The sequence below is a fragment of the Pelophylax lessonae genome (genome assembly GCF_965119305.1).
Source record: "Pelophylax lessonae genome assembly, chromosome: 12".
Lineage (NCBI taxonomy): Eukaryota > Metazoa > Chordata > Amphibia > Anura > Ranidae > Pelophylax > Pelophylax lessonae.
In genome coordinates this window covers 17877428-17897922 of record NC_138779.1, presented here as the reverse complement: position 1 = coordinate 17897922, position 20495 = coordinate 17877428, and the positions used below count along the sequence as shown (strand labels likewise).

At 48.6% G+C, this 20495-nt stretch overlaps 1 protein-coding gene across 1 annotated transcript in view; it reads right to left on the bottom strand.

Moving 5' to 3' along the window:
• The window catches only part of VAMP3 (vesicle associated membrane protein 3), a 59141-nt gene that overhangs the window by 9357 nt on the left and 29289 nt on the right, over window positions 1-20495 (bottom strand). The window contains exon 2 of the mRNA XM_082274051.1: window positions 3593-3668. Within this exon, the coding sequence (XP_082130177.1) occupies window positions 3593-3668 (76 nt within the window). The remainder of the gene's footprint in view (window positions 1-3592; window positions 3669-20495) is intronic.

The following is a 20495-nucleotide window of genomic DNA, read 5'->3' as shown; positions in this document are numbered from 1 at the left end:
TCAGTCAAGGCATTTTTAGAAGTCTGGTTCGCAGACCAGCATTTGAGCCAAAATATATGCCAAAGGACCACTGCTGAAACAGAGAGCTTAGCGATTAGGGGAGCCGCATCCAGAGAGGAGTCACAGATAAACGGTAGCCCCTGGACCAACTGGTCCGCCAGCTCGGCAAAGGCAGGGGCGGAGCGGCTCCCCCTCCAGGTCATGCCGTAAAAGCGTAGCCCACTCAGTCAGAGAGTTTGCGACACCAATGCAATGGTAAATACCGGCCTCAGTGCCGAACCAGCCACAGTGTACATATTTCAGGCCACAGCTTCCGCCTTACTGTCAGCCGGGTCCCTAAAGGCTGGGGACTCTTCAACCAGAATCATGGTTGCTTGGTTCAAGCTGGAGACCGGTGGGTCCACCACTGGTGGAACAGTCCACATTTTAAAAAGGGACTCCTCATAGGGGTAAACAACAGCAAATCGCTTAGGGACCACAAGGGGACATTTTGGTCCTTCCAACTCTTTAGCAACAATTCTGTCAAAATAAGAAGGGAAAGGAAACACCTCTGCTGCTCTGGATGGCTTGTGAGTGCCAAAGGGAACTGACGCCTCCATCACAGCTTCAAACGTGTCCTCCATTTTTAAGGTCTCACGCACAGATACAATAAGTGCATCCACCTGCGCCTGTTCGTGTGCGGCTACAGGAGTGGAGGAATCATCCTCAGTATCGAAGACCTCAGGGCGCGTGGTGGCAGGCCCAGCAGAGTGACCCACCTCCGCGGAGGCCGAATCAGATTCAGGATCTGAGGAGACAGATGAGGGAGGGGAAGGCGGGAGGGCACTTTTTGCTATTAAGTCACCCATAACCCAGTACACAAAGGACTCCAGGACCGCCGTCAGTGCATCAATGGATGGTTGGGACCCGGAGGGCCCCGAAGCCTCAGAGGGGACCAGATGGGGAAATGTGCTCCAAGGACTCCATGAGAAAATAGGGGGACCCCACAAAAGAAGGTGTAACAAAAAAACACAAACAAAAAAAAAAAACAGTGGAAAGGAACACCCCCAACGCTCTGGCAGCACCACCTGGTCGCCAGCAACAAAGCATCCAATCGACCCTCAGCAGAGAGGGAGAGGACCCCACCAGACTCGCCACCCTGCAGAAACCAGGCACTGCAGCCACGAGGAGAATCTGCACTGCACGTGAGGCGATGAGGAAATGAAAAGATCCAGGAGTCAGCACCAGGGGATGAGGAGGGGCTCCCACTGCCAAAATCGCCGCCACTATGTGGCCGCCGGACTACACAAACATGGTCGCTGTGCATTGAGCACACAGGCTACACGAAAATTACGGCCCTGAGCGGCACCACGAGGCTCCCAGGGACCCAAGAGGGATCCCTAGGCCTCATAAAAACGGCACAGGCAGGAGGGGGGGCCCTGGCAGGAGTCCCCACCAGGTGGTACAGCCCCCGCCCCCACAGCCGATCGCCCGGTCACAAACGGTGCACCCCCCTGCCTCTCGCCAGCACAGCACCCTGCCCCCACTCATGATGCAGTATGTACGCTACAACAGCTATTGCAATTACATTTATATAAAAGCTGTCAGGGGGTATAGGAGGAGAAAAAGACAGTGGATTGCCCCAGCAGGTCCGGATCACATAACGTCTAAACTCCTGTCTCCTCTGACGCGTTTCCCCATAAAAGGCTACGTCTGGGAATGGAGGATCCCTGGAAACGTAGCCTTTTATGGGGAAATGCGTCGGAAGGAGACAGGAGTTTAGACGTTATGTGATCCGGACCTGCTGGGGCAATCCACGGTTTCTTTATCCTCCTACCGCCTGACAGCTTTTATATAATTGTAAGTGCATTAGCGGTTGTAATACATTTAATGCGTACATACTGCATCATGAGTGGGGGGCAGGGTGCTGTGCTGGCGATAGAGGCAGGAGGCAGGGGTGTTTAGACTATATTGGTGCTTTTCCACTGCATGGAACCGAACGGTTCGGCTCACTTTTGTGCTTTTCCACTGCTGGTACCGCATGGTATGGTGTAGGAACGGTACGGTACGGCGGCGCTTTTCCACTGCATGGAACCGAACGGTACGGCTCTCAAAAACAGTACCTACTCGATTGTGGTTCCAAGAGGTACCATACCCGGTACCATATCCCACAATCCTTTGCATGCAGTCACTGCTAGCCACTGATTGGTCAGAGAATCGTTGTTATCCCACCCACTTAACTTTAGTACTACTTTAGTGGAAAAGCAAACCATACCGTACCGTACCGAACCGTTCCAACACCGTACCATGCGGTACCAGAAGTGGAAAAGCAAACCGGGCCAAGCAGGGCCGAGTAGAGACGAGCCGGTACTTGCAGTAGAAAAGTGCCATATGTGATCCAGACCTGCTGTGGCAATCCAGTGTCTTTTTTTCCCCCTCTATACCGCCTGACAGCTTTTTTTATAAATGTAAGTGCAATAGCTGTTTTAATACATTTTTAAAAGCGTACATTTTGAGTTTTTCCCCTTTGCTTCTCCACAGACCAAACCTTGTCTGAGTGAGAGGAGAGAGCCGGGCGTCAGGGCTGAACTGTATGCGATCCATATGAGCGGTGTCTGCGCCTGTCATCAAGGAGCTTCATTTAATATTTGGCATTTAGCGCTGTTTATGATCTCCTATAATTTAGAGATCATTTCATTCCAGTAAGAGGCACGTCTCTTCACACGGGTGGAGCACTGGAAAACATTGTATATCACCGGGAAGCGGTGTATTTTACTTGCACGTATATTTGGAACCAACACCAGGACGTTGATTTGGTTTTAATTCCATTGATAATGGACAATTTTTTCTTCACTGATTACACAATTTTATTAATTTTTTTGTATTTTCTCACTTATTTTGACTTGTCACTGAATTAATTAGCTGAGTTTATGTGATAGATAGCACACGTTGTAATGGTTTATTATTCACCCTTTGTTATTGTCACATGCTCCTTTTTCTTTGGCTGTATGGTATGGGATGGCTTGCACAAAACAGCGCCTGGCCGCACCTCAATATGACACTGAGGTCAGTGCAGACCGCAGACATGCCTGATGAAAACAAATCCATGTTTACTCACGACATAAAAATATTTAATATATTTTAAGTCTAGTTAGCCACCTGCTGGCCACTCACAGTAATTATACTGCGAACGGGCGGAAGGTACAGGCGCAGTCACATACATGGGTTTGGGGAGGGCATGCACACGCCCCCTGCCAATCCGTGCTAGGATTGGACACAGCATACGTTTGGCAGCAGATTTTAGCTAAAACCTGCTGATCAGCTGTGTCCAATAACACACACAGGTTTTATTTGGGTTTACAAGCACAGTGAACAGCGATCTGGCTGTTTCTTATCCCCGAAATGCAGGGAGAAAAAAAACACAAGATTAGAAAGTAAAAGCAGCCCGCATTACACACTGTTAGGCAGTCAGTTAACCCCTTGAATGCCCCTGGATGTTCATTCCTTCCCAGCCAGTGTCATAAATACAGTAATATTCCTCTGGTTTTTTCACAGGCAAAAAAAAAATAAAACACATATGTCTGGAGATCAAAATGGAGCATTTGCTACCCACCTCGTTCACCTGAGCCTGCGTCTGTTGGAGACGCCGGTTGCTGCTGCCAGCTTCAGTAGGGGCTGCGGGTGATGACCTGAAATAGAGAGCGAGATTAGAAAGTGGAAGTCTCATGAATGGAGTGAAGAGGTGATTTCACCGCCAAAACATTGTCTTAAAGTGGTTGTAAAGGCTGAAGGTGTTTTTCTTTACTTTGTTTTTTTTTTTTTTTTACCTAAATGCTAAGCATGCTTTTAAGGTTAAAAAAAAAATTCAATGAGCCCCCCCCCCCCATATACTTACCTGAGCCATATCTCTCATTGGCTCCTGCTGCTGTTAAATCACAGCCAATGGGGAGGGAGCGGGGACACACAGCTGGCTCAGGAATGAGCCCACACAAGTGTCCCCATTGCAGGTGGGGCACTCAGTAGAGGGGAAAGGCCAGGAAAGGGGCTGCTCTGTGCAAAACTACTACACAGAACAGAGAAGAAGTATAATATGTTTATTATAAAAAAATAATATAGTATAATAATAATAATAATTATATAATAGAATATATAATAGAATAGAATAATAATATAATATGTTTATTATAAAAATAATTATATAATATAATAATAATAATTATATAATAGAATATATAATAGAATAATAATATAATATGTTTATTATAAAAAAAATGATATAATATAATAATATAATAATAATAATAATATAATAGAATATATATATATATATATATATATATATATATATATATATATATATATATATATATATATATATATATATATATATATAATAAAAATAAATAAAGCTTACAATTATTTTAATATCACTATGCAAATAGTTCCCACGGTTAAAAAGAAAAAGCTTTTCTTGTGGCAAGAGCAACAACTAGCGTCCTGAGGAAGCGTGCGTAAGCACGCGAAACGCGTCGACGTCACACGCTGACGTCCCACCCACCCACTGTCTCCGGCTCGAGATTACACCGTGTGAACTTGACTGGCTGTAACACCTCCGCCGCGACCCGGAAAGACTACCAGGAACACTTCCTGACACGGGACTGAGCTTGGTTTATCAGCTCTCTGGCGATACTACGTGGTAAGGTCAGCTGCGATCGGCAGCAGGAAGACCTTGATTCTGGATGGTCGGGCAAGCTACGATCTGCATCTGTCACCTACTTCGGGGACCTGAGTGCATAAGAAGGTATTCCATCTCGGACTGCTTTGATGAGAACGGGGGATGTCTGGTAAGATCTGACTTTCCATACCTATATCCAAAACTGGATTGCCTATTGAGTTAGGTTGACATACCACACCCCGGGAATTCTTAGAGATCCCAGCCTCAGGTCCGACCTGGACATAATTGATGCAGACAGACCACATCTTCACTCTTCACAAGTGAAGGTTCACTATTGCCACATCCTGATTATCATGCCAGCAAGTTTAATCTCCGGCAATTAGCCGCTACAGGGGCTGTTATCCCCTCTCCAAACTCTCTGGAGACTGTTAATTTTCCTATTGCTGTTTAAGCTACTCGGCTGTTTAAGCCGCTACCCTTCCAGAATACCAGTTCTTGAACTGCTCAATGTGGCCAGATTTCTCTGGAAGTACCCGGCCAGGAGATTAGACTAACATCACTGGAAGATCGACTGTCTGTTGTCTACTTAATGGAAATTTGATACCATGATGATGGATCTTACACACCCCTTGTGATGTACTGGTGACTTTGTCTTCACACACAGTAATCTACCAGTCAGTTTTTTCACTGACACAGACGGGCATGCCCAGTTATTTACTTCATGGGCCCCTTGTTTGTTTACTGATTGGCCAACAGCACAGTTGTCCAGGCGTTTGAGAGTGATTAGAGGTCTGATTCAGACAAATCACACCAAGCCTGCTACAACAGTGCCCCTGAGCGGGACAAGGTGGGTGGGGACAGAAGCGTGTGTCTTTGCTGTCTATGTACATCCTGACACCCTTAGAGGTCTTCAGGGTCATACAGTCTACATTTGACAAAGTCTTCACACATTTTAAATTTTGAGTTTTTCATGTCTTTGTGTGCATTATCACCAATAAAGTTTTTTGTCTGCACGTATATCCCTGTGAGCCCCTCTATTGCAACCATTCTAGGGGGGAACCTTTCTTCCCCTCTCCTCCACAACTTGTTTACCATCAATCCGCCAGGCTCCAGGGTCATGATGCAAGCACAGGAGCAATTACAAATTGCAAAAGTGCCCGCTGTGTACTGTGGCCACCTGACTAGTGATCGACCAATATCGTTTTTTTTTTTTTTCTATTGCTGATACCGATATTTTGGTCATCGCATATCGGTATCGGCCGATATTTTCATACATAAAAAAAAAAAAAAGAAAACTTAATTTTTGTAAAATCTTACCGTAAAATTCCTTTCTCCGAGTCCTCCGACAGTCGCCGCCAACTCATACAGTCTTCACCAATGGGTATTGACCTCTTATCCATAGGAGCAAGCTAGGCATAAGACTTGTTAGAAACAAAGCAATTTACATAGACACACCTGTAGGGGGCTGTCCCTCTGGTCCAATACCCCCCTGTTATCAGCATTCCCAACTCAGTTTGGTAGCAAGCAGTTAAAGTCCAAAAGAACCCCACAAGAGGGGCGGGGGCGGCGACTGTCAGAGGACTCAGAGAAAGGAATTTTACGGTAAGATTTTACAAAAATTCAGTTTTCTCTTACATCCTCTGACAGTCGCCGCCCACTCATACAGTCTTCCCCAATGGGATGTCCCAAAGTAGACATGAGGGGTGGGAAGCGCAAGCGACACAAAGGCAACGCAGCACCCAGGTCAGAGAAAGGAACCTTATCTGAGCAGAAAGGTAAAAACTCTGGGTAATAGAAAAGCTCAACTGGAGCAAACAACCCAGGAAAGCAAATAAACTAAGGGTAAACAACCCCAACAGACGGGGACAGGCTAAGCCAAGTGCCCCTCAAGGTACTGCCGCACACAGAACTTTGCGGCCAAAGGAGGCATCTGCCGATGCCAAAACATCAAGTTTGTAAAATTTGGAAAAGGTGTGCACAGACGACCAAGTCGCTGCCTTGCACACCTGGGCCACCAAAGCCTGATGTCGGAAAGCCCAGGACGCACTCACTGCTCTGGTAGAGTGCGCCCTTACAGGGAAGGGCGGCACCCGTTCCCTAATTGAATAGGCCTGTACAATCGTCTGTCTGATCCATTTTGAAATGGTCGCCGCAGACACAGCCATACTCTTCCGAGGGCCCTCGGGAAGGATGAAGAGAGAATCCGACTTCCTGAAGGATTCAGTAGATGCCAGGTACACCCTGATCGCCCGGACAACATCCAAGGAATGCAAAGCAAACTCCTTAGGATGCTTAGGATTAGCACACAGCGAAGGCAAGACAATATCCTCGTTAAGGTGAAAATCTGAAACCACCTTCGGAAGGAATGATTGGTTAGGTTGCAAGACCACCTTATCCCTATGAGAACCACCAGGTAAGGGGAGCGGCAAGACAGAGCCGCCAACTCCGACACTCTGCGGGCAGATGTGATCGCCACCAGAAAGGCAACCTTTCGTGACAGCACAGGCAGAGGAATCTCCCTGATGTTCTCAAAGGGAGGTCATTGCAAAACGGACAGGACCAAATTCAAGTCCCAAGGAGGTAAAGGCGCTCTCCTAGGAGGAGCCAAATGACGCACTCCTTGAATAAAGGTGCGTATTAAAGGAGTTTGACGCCAAGGGGCGCTGGAAAAGGATTGCCAGTACAGACAACTGACCCTTAATCGTGGTCAGCGCAAGACGCTGGTCTACACCAGTTTGCAGGAAGGCCAACACCCTCGCCACCGAAAAGGAGTGAGGATGGATGCCCCTGGATTCACACCAGGCAAAATAAGCCTTCCAAGTACGGTAATAGATCTTATCGGACGATGCCTTCCTAGCCTTAAGCAGGGTAGGAATGACCGCCGAAGAGAGACCTCGATCTCTCAGGACCTGGCTTTCAACAGCAACGCCGTTAAAGCCAGCGACCCTAAAGCAGGATAGAAGATCGGCCCCTGAAACAGCAGATCGTCCCATAACGGGAGCCGCCATGGAGGCTTGACGACCAGTTGTATGATGTCCACATTCCAAGACCTGCGCGGCCAGTCCGGGGCCACCAGAATCACCAACTTCAGTTCCGAGACCAACCTGCGAAGGAACCTGGACAACAACTGGATCGGGGAAAGGCATTGATCAGGCAATACTGATTCCAAAGGCACCACCAGCGCATCCGAGGCGTCTGCCAGAGGATCGCGCGTTCTTGCCACGAACCTTCCCACCTTGTTATTTAGGCGCGATGCGAACAGATCCACGCCAGGGGATCCCCATCGCGCACACAGCATCTGAAACACCTCCGGGTGTAGGGACCATTCCCCCTGGTCCAGGGTCTGGCGGTTCAGATAATCGGCCTGCCAATTCTCCACAGCCGGAATGTGAACTGCCGAAATCGCCGGGCATGGTGTCTCGACCCAAGACAGAATTTTGGTCACTTCCTGGTGCCCCCTTGGTGATTGATGTAAGCCACCGCAGTGGCATTGTCCGTCTGCACCCGCACAGGGCGGCCTTGAAGATGATCCGACCGGAGCAAGCACAGTCTGATCGCTCGCAGTTCCAAGATGTTTATCGGGAGGGAGGATTCCTCCTCCGACCAAGTGCCCTGGCCAGACAGAGTGCCCAGAACGCCACCCCAGCCCGACAGACTGGCGTCCGTGGTGATCACCGTCCACAACAACGGCCGGAAGGACTTCCCCTCTGTCATAGCCGGAGACTGGAGCCACCACAGAAGATCCTCTCTGGTTTGGCGACTTTTCCAAGGATTGAGGAAGCCTGTCCCACCTGGCTAGGATCTCCTCTTGGAGAGATCGTGTGTGGAACTGTGCAAACAGTATCGCCTCGAAGGCTGACACCATCAATCCCAGGCACCGCATGCAGGTCCTGAGTGACCTGACCTCGTTCTGCAGAGTCCGGAGCTTGTCCTGCGGCAGAAAGACTTTTGCTTGGGCGGAATCCAGGACCATCCCCAAGTAAGGGAGGCGAACAGAAGGGGACAAAGTCGACTTCTGAACGTTGATGGTCCACAGCAAACTCCTGGAGCATCTGAATGGTAGTTGACAGATCGCGTAACAGATTCGGGCTGGCACTCGATCTTAACAGGAGATCGTCCAGATAACCCAAGATCGCAACTCCCTGAGCCCATAACAGGGCCAGAACAGGAGCCAGCACTTTGTTAAAAACCCTTGGAGCCGAAGCGAGACCGAAAGGCAACGCCACAAACTGATAGTGTTCCTCTGCGATTGCGAATCAGAGGTACCTCTGATGACCCTCGAATATGGGGATGTGTAAATAGCATCCTTGAGATCGATGGAAGCCAGGAAATCTCCCGGGCTCAGGGAGGCTACCACTTAACAGAGGGATTCCATGCGGAATTTTTGAACCCGCAGTTCAGAGCTTTCAAGTCCAGAATCGGACGTACCTTGCCCTTCTTTCTGGGCACAGTGAACAGATTTGAGTAAAACCCCTGAAATCTGTCCTGATGCGGCACCAGGACGATAACCCCCTGGGCGAGAAGATCCTGCACTGCCCGATGAAGATCTTGTAAACGATCTGGGGTCAAATGAACCTGTCCGCTGGCTGCGAAAGGAATTCGATCTTGTAACCTGATCGAATGATTTCCTGAACACACCTGTCCGAGATCCGGGGCGGGAAAACCGCGCAGACGTCCCCCCACCCCTGGAACGGGTGAGGACGTCCCTTCAGGTCGAGGCGGACTGGGCCGCCGCGCCAGCGTGGGCAGCTTTTGACTTGCCCGCCCAAGGCTTCCTCTGGCCCCATGGCCTTTGAAGGTTTTGCCCTTGTCCTGTGCCTTGAAGGCACGAAAGGATCCCTGATTTGGTTTAAAGGAAGGGCCCCGCTTACCACGGAAAAACGTACCCTTTGGATTCTGGGGCAGCAGAGTGCTCTTGTCCCCAGTGGCCCCTTTAACCAATTCATCCAGGGAGTCCCTAAAAAGGCGAGTCCCCGCATAAGGGATGTCAGACACCGTCTTCCTGGAAGTCTGGTCAGCCGACCAGCTCTTCAGCCATACCAAACGACGGGTTATCACCGCGACAGCAGATAGTCGTGCGGCTAAAGGGGCCTAATCCAAGGCCGCGTCACACAGGTACAGAACAGCCTGAATAATCTGGTCCACCATCTCCAAAGTAGTAGGAGGGGCGGAATCAGCCACAAGGGTACGTCTGAGCACCTTGGCCCAATCTACCACAGCCTGAGACACCATGACGGAGGCAAAAATAGGTTTAATCAAGGAACCCGCCACCATATAGGAGTGGCGAGCAAGAGATTCCATCCGCCTATCCCTAGGGTCCCTGAACACCGGAGAATCCTCCGTGGGCATAAGGGTGGCCTTGTTCAACCTGGACACTGTGTGATCCACCTTAGGGGCCACGGACCAGCGCAAATCCGTAGGAGACGCAAAGGGATAACGGAGTTGAAACCATTTTGGTACCAAAAAATTGCGCTTCAAATTGTGCCATTGTTCGTTCACCGTTTCGTGAAACTCAGCGGGACAAGGAAACACCTGTGCCGCCTTCTGGGTTCTACGGGTCCCAAAGGAAGACCGCTTACCCGGTGGGTTGGGCTCATCCTCTAAATGTAGTGTATCTTTAAACAGCGGTAATAAGCGCAGACAAACAGCGCGTTCTCTGGCCGTCCCAGGGGGGGAATCCTTCCCCTCCTCATCATCCGCCTCCCCTTCCGACTGAGACCCTTCAGGGGGTACACTGTCTATGGCAACCATATCAGACTCTGAATCAGAGGAGTGAGAAAGCCTAGGCCTTTTCCTAGAATCCCATTCAGACATCAATAGATCCACCTTGGACGCTAAAGTCGCAAGAGCAGCAGTAATTGCAGATGATTCAGACGTACCTGAATCATCCACCAAAGCTGGGGGGGGGGGGGGGGATTTGCTGTCCTGGGACTCCATAAAAACTTTTATGGCGCTGGCCCTTTAAATCGCAATAGCGGCAACCCCACCGCAATGCACCACAATAGGGACTAGACTAAAATACCCCACAGGTAGGAATAAAAAACTGATAGCCAAGAGATATTCCCCAAAAAACAGCAATAAAGGACCCCAGAAGTGTTACCACGCTTGCTGACGATCTCTCTGCATGAGGAAAGGAAGTGATGTCACACCGCTAGAGGCTAAACAGGACTCAGACTAAGGAAAAATGGCTGCCCATAGGAATCAATGGGAGGCTCCGGGAAAATGGCCGCCAAACACGTGTATAAAGCAAACCGCCACACACAAGATGGCGCCCGAAGGGCGCGATACACTACTAAATAAAATGGCTGCTGAAGTGCCCATAGTGAAGCCAGAGCAGCTGCCCATACCCAATGGCTGCTGAAGTGCCCATAGTGAAGCCAGAGCAGCTGCCCATACCCAAAATGGCGGCCCCACGATTTTTCACCGCTGCGGGCTGCCCACACATGCCTGTACCCCAGTAAAAAACACAGCAATAGTGCCATAGGGGTTAGAGACCCCAACAATCCTCCACAGAGCGTACTGGACGCGGTAGTGCCCCCGCAGGGACCAGGAGGAATGTGAGCCCCAGACACACAAACATGAGGGGAGAGCACAGACACCAGCAGACTGTCATCCCCAGACAGAGGCCCCACACAGAACGTAATCACCGTTCCATGATGGCGTAGGTGCCTCTCTACGACGGGAAGCCTCCCACCCCAGGTGGCGGGGGTGCCATCAGCCAAACAGGACTCTAGCAACGCACGGAACCACGGTTGAGACGTCCTAGCGAGGTGGCCACCTCGCGGGCTTTCGTCCCTGAGGACAGGGACAGGTCGTTTGCGAGACCAGGGCGTACGCATAGACTGCTAAACGCTCGATGGCGGGCTGGGATTCCATAAGGTAATCTGTCCTGGAACACCAGGATGACCAGTCCGTCTCCCAGCTCCGCAAACGCCGTCGTCTTCCGAAGATCCGACTAACAAATAAAAAGCTAGTAGTGCAAGAAAACACTGTTGCATAAAATAAAAGTAATAAAAAACAGAAGAAAGGCTGAGACCGTAGCCCCAGCCCAGGGATAGCCTATCTTACTCCCAAACTAGGCAGAAGACAAACTGAGTTGGGAATGCTGATAGCAGGGGGGTATTGGACCAGTGGGACAGCCCCCATAGGTGTGTCTATGTAAATTGCTTTGTTTCTAACAAGTCTTATGCCTAGCTTGCTCCTATGGATAAGAGGCCAATACCCATTGGTGAAGACTGAATGAGTGGGCGGCGACTGTCAGAGGACTCAGAGAAAGGCAGACCGCCATTCTGTGAGAGGGGAATGTGCTGATCCTGTGTTTCTGCTAAGCAGGAACACAAATCTTTACATTCCCCCCAGTCAAAGCACCTCCCCCACAGTTAGTAATCACTCCCAGGGAACACATTTAACCCTTTGATCGCCTCTGATGTTAACCCCTTCCCTGCCAGTGTCATTAGTACAGTGACTGCACTTTTTTTTTTTTTTTTAGCAGTGATCGCTGTTTTGGTGTCACTAGTCCCCAAAAGTGTCACTTTGTGTCAGATTTGTTCGCCGCAATGTGGCAGTCCCGCTAAAAAACGTCGCCATTACTAGTAAAGAAAAAAAAATAAAAAATGATCCCATTAGTTTGTAGATGCTATAACTTTTGCACAAACCAATCAATATATACGTATTAGGAATTATTTTACAAAAAACATTACGCAGAATACTTATTGGCCTCAATTGATGAAGAAATTAAGATTTTTTTACATTTTTTATTGAAAATGTTTTATAGCAGAAAGTAAAAAATACCGTTTTCTATTTTTCAACATAGTCAATATTTTTATGTTTATAGCGCAAAAAAAAAAAAAAAAAAAAAAAAAAAAAATGTAGAGGTGATCAAATACCACCAAAAGAAAGCTCTATTTGTGGGAACATAAACATACATTTTATTTTAGGTCCAGCGTCGCATGACCGTGCAATGGTCAGTTAAAATAACGCAGTGCCGTATCGCAAAAAATGGCCTGGTCGTAAAGGGGGTAAAACCCTCCGGGGCTGAAGTGGTTAAAGGATCTGCTACTGACAGCTTGGTGCCGGATAACACAGCATACCTTCAGATGTCTAGTGGGGTCCATGCTGCGACATGCCAGGGCTGTTTTGGGGGCAAAATGGAGACTTCCTCAATATTAGGTGGGTGGTCATAAAATTATGGCTGATTGGTGTAAAGCTGTAATGTCACATCAGCTCACTAGGTGTCAGTGTAGAGCAGACCGGCTATAAAAGTTGCTATCCTAGTAGTTTTCCCTGGCAGGGCTCCATAAGGTCACAATGATACCCTCTGCTCTGTAATAACGTCACACCCTGCACTTCCCTAACAAACAAACTACCAATACAGGAACTTACCCAACCCCCCACTGACTGAGGAAACTTCATCACAGCGCTGTCTACTGCATCCACACCAAAACAACTTTCCAATAGGAAATGGTTTATTTGTAAATACATCAAAAACACACCTACATTATATAGGAGCTGTACAATACATTATATAGGAGCTGCATATTATATAGGAGCTGGACCTATACCTGTACATTATATAGGGGCTGCACCTGTACATTATATAGGGGGCTGGACATTATACAGGGGTTGGACATTATATAGGGGGCTCTACCTGGACATTATACAGGGGTTGGACATTATATAGGGGGCTGTACCTGTACATTATATAGGACCTGTACATTATATAGGAGCTGTACCTGTACATTATATAGGGGGCTGTACCTGTACATTATATAGGACCTGTACATTATATAGGGGCTGTACCTGTACATTATATAGGAGCTGTACCTGTACATTATATAGGGGGCTGTACCTGTACATTATATAGGGGCTGGACATTATATAGGAACTGTACCTGTACATTATATAGGGGCTGTACCTGTACATTATATAGGACCTGTACATTATATAGGAGCTGTACCTGTACATTATATAGGGGGCTGTACCTGTACATTATATAGGGGCTGGACATTATATAGGAGCTGTACCTGTACATTATATAGGGGCTGTACCTGTACATTATATAGGGGCTGTACCTGTACATTATACAGGGGCTGGACATTATATAGGAGCTGGACATTATATAGGAGCTGGGCATTATATAGGAGCTGTACCTGTACATTATATAGGGGGCTGTACCTGTACATTATATAGGGGCTGGACATTATATAGGAGCTGGACATCACACATGCATCAGTGTAACCAATAGGAGTTCATTCTTTGTTTAAAACCAAATAAGTCTTTTCTAAATGAAAAAAAAAAAAAAAAAGTCAGATTTACAAGAATGATCCATGCATTGTGTTTAACCACTTGATGACCATCCTACTGGATGGCCATATACATACATACACACGATTGTGTAATGTCACTTAGTGCCGATTTGTCCACTGCAATATCGCAGTCCCGCTATAAGTCACTGATCACCGACTCTACTAGTAAAAGAATTACAAATTCCACAAGTTTGTAGAGGCGATACCTTCTGCACAAACCAATCAATATACGCTTATTGGGGGTTTTTTTTTTTTTTTTTTCGAAAAATATGTAGCAGAATACAAACTGGTTTAAAAAGATGAAAAAAATGTATTTTTGTAAAATCTTACCGTAAAATCCTTTTCTCTTAAGCTCATTGACAGACGTAGTCCTCGTTGATTAACAACAACTCAGGTTATACTGCCCTCTACAGGAGTAGGACTAGACAGGAAAGAAAACGTTCTGGCCACACCTTAGGGGCAGTCCCAGAGGGTATATCCTCTCACTTCCTGCTACAGCAAATTAGTTATGTCACAAAGCAGTGTTTAGAGAATTTAACCCAACCCAACTCAAAACCAGAGGGGCGGGTACTACGTCTGTCAATGAGCTTAAGAGAAAAGGATTTTACGGTAAGATTTTACAAAAATCCATTTTTCTCTGTCGCTCATTGACAGACGTAGTCCTCGTTGATTAATAACAACTCGGGACGTCCCAAAGCAGTACCACAAATTAGGGGTGGGATGACAGAAATCAAAATCCAGAAGGCCCAACCGGAGCCAACCAGAAGCATCAAGGACTCATCGAGCAAAAAGATGAGACCTAAGTGAAACACCCAACAAACCCTTGAGGTAGACCAACAGTCTCCTCAGATTGCGGCCTGCAGAACCTTGTGGCCAAAAGAGGCATCTGACGATGCCATCACATCAACTTTATAAAATGTTGTAAAGGTATGAACCGACGATCAAGTCATCGCCTTGAAAACCTGGATCGCTGACGCCCGATGGTGGAAGACCCAGGAGACACTAGGCGCCCGAGTAGAGTGCGCCTTAACAGGGAACGGAGGATTCCGACCCTTAATAGAATAAGCCTGTACCACCGTCTGACTGGTCCATCTAGATATGGTCGCGGCAGACACAGGCAACCCCCTTCAAGGGCTATCCGTGATCACAACAAGTGAGTCCGTCTTACGAAAACAAGTTCGTAGTAGTCAAGTGTATCCTTCTGAACCCCATCCAAGGAGTGTAATGCAAACTCCCAAGGATGGCTAGTCTTAGGACACGGGGAAGGTAACACAATATTTTTATTCAGATGAAAACTCTGAAAACCACTAGGAAGGAAGGATGGATTTGGAAGAAGAACCACCAGATATGGGGAACGTCAAGATAATGCGACCAGTTCTGACACCCTGCGTGCAGAAGTAATGGCCACCAAGAAGGCCACCTTCTGGGATAATGTAAGCAAGGGAATCTCCCTAATATCTTCAAAGGGAGGTTTCTGAAGAACCGACCACACTAAATTAAGATCCCAGGTGGTAAGGGTGCGCGCACTGGCGGAGATTGCTAACGCTGAAACCTGACCCTTGATAGTGCTCAAGGACAGTTTCTGCTCAACCCCTTGTTGCAGACAGACCAAGATTCGGGTCACTGAATAGGTATGTGGGGGAAATCCAAAAGATTCACACCACGCAATATAAGACTTCCGTGTGCTGGAAGTCGCTTTCCTTGCTTTAACTAAAAGTAGGAATAACTGAAGCTGACACTCCCTTGTCCTTCAGTACCTGGGTCTCAATGGCCAGGCCATTAAGCCAGCGATTGTAAAGCAATATGGAAGATCGGTCCCTGAGACCGCAAATCCTCCCTGAGAGGAAGTCTCCAAGAAGCGTCCGCGACTAGCCTCACCAAGTCGGCGTACCAGGCTCGACGAGGTCAGTCCGGAATTTCCAGAATAACTGGAATTCCCTCCACCTCTATCCTGCGAAGAAGTTCCCGCAGTAACTTGAGAGGATGGAAGGCATGCCGTAGCTGATACTGCCCCCACGGGGCGATCAGCGTTTCTGCTGCGTCCGCTAGAGGATCGCGGGTGCGAGCTACGAAACTCCGCACCTTCCTGTTGAGCCAAGGTGCCAACAGATCCACATCCGGGGTGCCCCAATGAAGGGACAGCTAGTGAAAAACCTCTGGATGAAGAGGCCATACCCCTTGATCCAGAATCTGATGGCTGAAATAATCTGCCTGCCGATTTCCCACCCCCGGAGTGAACACTGCGGGGAGATCCGGAACAAACCGTTCCGTCCAACGAAAGATGCTAGTCGTTTCGATGGCCACCAGGACACTCTAAGTGCCCCTTTCTTGACATAAGTCACGACCGTGGCATTGTGCGATTGGATCCGAATCGGGCTGCTCTAGAGCTGCTCGGTCCAGTAAATCAGACAAAATCTGATCGCTCTCAGTTCCGATACCCTATTGGTAACCTGGATACTATCGGAAGGAATGACTTCCCCTGGTTGAGCATCGGAGGCTCCCTGGTCCGCTCACTCAACCGGATCAGATTGTCCAGGAAATCGGAATTCTGATTCCATAAGAAAAGAATCTCCTTCCGGAGAATTCGGGTATGAGACTGGGTATACGGTACTGCCTCTAAGAAGGCCACCATCCGTCCCAGCCAATTGACGGACAGCAACATCCGAATCGTTGACTGAACCTTCTGGAGTTTTTCCGCAAGGAGAAACTTTCTTGCCCAGGATGTATCCAACATTCCAAGTCCAGAATTGGACGCACCTTGCCCTCTTTCCTGGGCATTGTGAACAGGTTTGAATAGAACCCCTGAAACCGTTCAATGTTAGAAGGGAAGAATCGTACCGGTGGAAGTGATCGAAACTCGATCCTGTATCCTGACCGTATGACCTCGCGAACCCCTTAGTCCGGGGTTCTGGCAAGCCATGGATCCGGAAATCGGTGAAGACATCCCCCCACCCCAGAGATGGGTAGGGGCGCATCAGGCTGTATTCTTCCGGCTTGGCTGAGCCGGACTTTTTTGTTTAGCCGACCAGCGCCCTTTGAAAAACCCTCTGAAGGGGCTTTGGAGGGTTTCGCCTTATCGCCCGCCCTCGCAGAACGAACAAACTCTTTATGAGCAGAAAGGGAAGGTCCTCGTTAGTTACGAGGTCCTTTTTATCCTAACAGTCTGTGGCAAGACAGCAGGTGGTACCGTCTATCCTTTAAAGAGGGATTCCTCAAACGGATAGCGCCTAGCCATGCGTTTGGAAATAACAGGGGTTCGTTTCAAAACGACCCCATTTGGGTAAAGGAAAATCCTTCGCCCTTTTGGTAGGCTAACAAGTACCAAAAAGGAATTTCAGTCTCAGCTACCTCTGCCGGTGTAACCTCAAGACTAAAGGTTTCCCAGACGGACACAACTAGTGCATCCACCACTCTTGTGCTATGGCGGAGGCAGAAACGTTCTCCTCACTGCTGAGGAGACATTACCTGAGACAACAGCCCCATAAGAGGGACCTGCAGCTGCATTGACCAGCTCCGAATCCGTATCTGAAGTATCAGAAAAAAAATAGGGGTAGGCGGGGGTCGCTTCTTGACCCCCGTCCCTGACAGGCCACCTCCACCCGGGATACCAAAGACTCCAAAACTGCATTAAAAACAAGTGGGGTACTGGAGGGTCCTGCGGCCACTTTGAGGGGATCAGGTGGGGATACCTATGCGGCAGGGTCAATGATTATACAAGACATTTGCCAGCGACAAAAAATGACAAAGTAAAAAACTTTTTTTTTTTTGTATCCCCCAGTCGCAACAGCGCCCCTCAGTGTTACCTGCCTTTTTGGACCCCACAGAGAGAGAGAGAGAGAGAGAGAGAGAGAGAGAGAGAGAGAGAGACCCCAAGGCTCATCCCTGATGCACAGAAGTTTTCATCAGCTTGCTCAGTGCTGTCCTGTTACAGACAGGAAGTCTTTGGCCCTTTTTCCTGGGTAAAGGAGGCGGCTCCGCCCCTTAACACGCCTTCCGGCGCCCCCCCCTGGCTCCACGAGGTGTTTGGTCACCTCAAACATGGCCGCCCCCATGCTGGAGACACGAGGCTACGCCAATATGGCGGCCTCGTGTGCTCTGCAAGACAATGGCGGCGGCCTGTTAGGATAGCGGCGGCTTAGCAGCGGCCTGCTGGATGCTGTATTCGGCCTAGCGGCCTGCGGGAGTGCATCGGCCCCCCAAACTTCACCCTGGATGGTGATCAGCCTGGCCGGTGGTACCGGACCCTGGCGGGCCGCATGCGGTCCGTGGGCTGTCGGAAGGCAGCCCTCTGCCCTTGCTGGAGGAATGCGATCTGGACTGCAGTTATACATGCATAGACATCGCCCTGTGAACACCTCTAACAGGTAGGATACCTTATGCTACCACAGTAATATTCTAGTACTGCCACTGACTTCAGTCATCTTTACAGTTTTGAAATGACATTAGATTGTCAGCTCCCAAACCAAGCCTCCTGGTTTCTTGTTCACAAAAATCACACTCAAATAGGGGGATCTGTGACATGTTATAGGATAGAGGGGAGACCCATCCTTACCATTACAGAGAGGGGCCCGCGTTCACCACAAACCCGTCAGGGGGAAAAGGGGGAACATACTACTCACCATACCGGAACCAGGCGGGCGCCAACTCCTGACAGTACCCCTCTCCACCGGGGTGGGAGGGCTGTCGACCAATACGGACGCCGTGACTCATGGTCATTGGCGTTTAAGCGAGACGTTTAACTCGCAGGGTCAGTCCCCGTCCAGTGGGACTATGTCGCGGCCGACCCAGCGCGGAGCTATGGCCTGCACGCGCTCGTAGGCTTAACTGGGGTGACCACTGGATCTCAACATCCAGCCCGTCGCCCAGTTCCAACTTTCTTGTTTGAAGATCTCACAGGAACACTGGAGAAAAAAAGCTGTCTAAAAAATCTTTCTAAGAAAAAAATCCTGCCAGGACCGAAGATCCCAGCAAGGTATCTAGGTCCTTACTCCTAACTAGACAGAAAAAAACTGATTTGCTGTAGCAGGAAGTGAGAGGATATACCCTCTGGGACTGCCCCTAGGGTGTGGCCAGAACGTTTTCTTTCCTGTCTAGTCCTACTCCTGTAGAGGGCAGTATAACCCGAGTTGTTATTAATCAACAAGGACTACGTCTGTCAATGAGCGACAGAGAAAAAATTATTTTTTTGAATGTTTTATAGCAGAAAGTGAAAAACTTTTTTTTTTTTTTTTCAAAATTGACGCTTTTTTTTTTCTGTTTATAGCGCAAAAAATAAAAATTGCAGGAGGTGATCAAATACCACCAAATGAAAACTCTATTTGTGGGGGGAAAAAAAGGACATTTTATTTCGGTACAGCGTCGCACAACCGTCCATTAAAGTAATGCAGTGCCGAACCTCAAAAAAATTGCTTGGTCATTAAGGGGGGGGGGGGGGGGATTGGGGGATTGCCTGGTCATTAAGGGGGGGGGATTGCCTGGTCATTAAGGGGGGGGGGGGGTAAAACCTTCCGGTCCAGAAGTGGTTAACTTTAGGGGTTAATTATTATTTATGCATTACATACTATTCATTTATTTTAATCATTTATGATTTTTGTTATTGCTGTATATATTTTACATTTATTCATATTATTTTATTTGAGCAGAAAATCGCGCAAAATGCTGGGTTTCTATTTATTTCTATGGGACTAAAAACGCTCAAATCTGCCTGCTTCAGGCTCGGTTCACATTTATGCGATGCGGGAAGGCTGTGAATTCGCAGCCTGTTCCCGCATCGCACACGCACCCCCGGCAGTTCACACTGCCATATGCGATACGCTGGGGGTGTCAATGTAATCATAACGACACCCCCAGTTTGATCGCATATCGCAGTGCGATCGTGCAGTTCGCACAGGAGCGGATCGCACAAGTGTGAACCGATGTGCGATCCGATCCTGATGCGGCTGCAAAAATGCCTCCTGTGCGTGTTTGCTCCGGGTGCGATGCGAATTTAGCCATACAAAAACTGTATGGCTAAACTCGCACCGCACAGCTGATCGCATGTAATGTCGGAGCAGTGCGCTCCGATATTACATGCGAACCCGGCACTCGCACAAATGTGAACCGGGGCTCACACTACAAAAAAAAGCTCCAGAACTTTGTTGAGCTTCAGGCATTTGGCTTCAGGTGACTTGGAGTGGAGATGTGATCCGTCTCCATCCAGAATAATAGATTTTTTTTTTTCTCCTCCGGCGATCGGAGCTTCCAGCTGCAAAACGTTGAGGTGTGAAAGTGTGTATGAGGATTTAACAGTGCGATTGCAAAGGAGCCTTAGGCCCCTTTCACAGGGGCGCACCGCCCGATGGGAGTCCGATCGCCGATCCCCGCTGAGCAGGCGGATGACAGCTCCGTCTCTGCTCTGTGTGTGGAGAGGGAGCTGTCAGATCCCCGCTGAGCAGGCGGATGACAGCTCTGACTCCGCTCTGTGTGCAGAGACAGACCTGTCAGATCCCCGCTGTCCTCTATGGGAGAATCGGATGAGAATGGACTGCCTGTCTGCT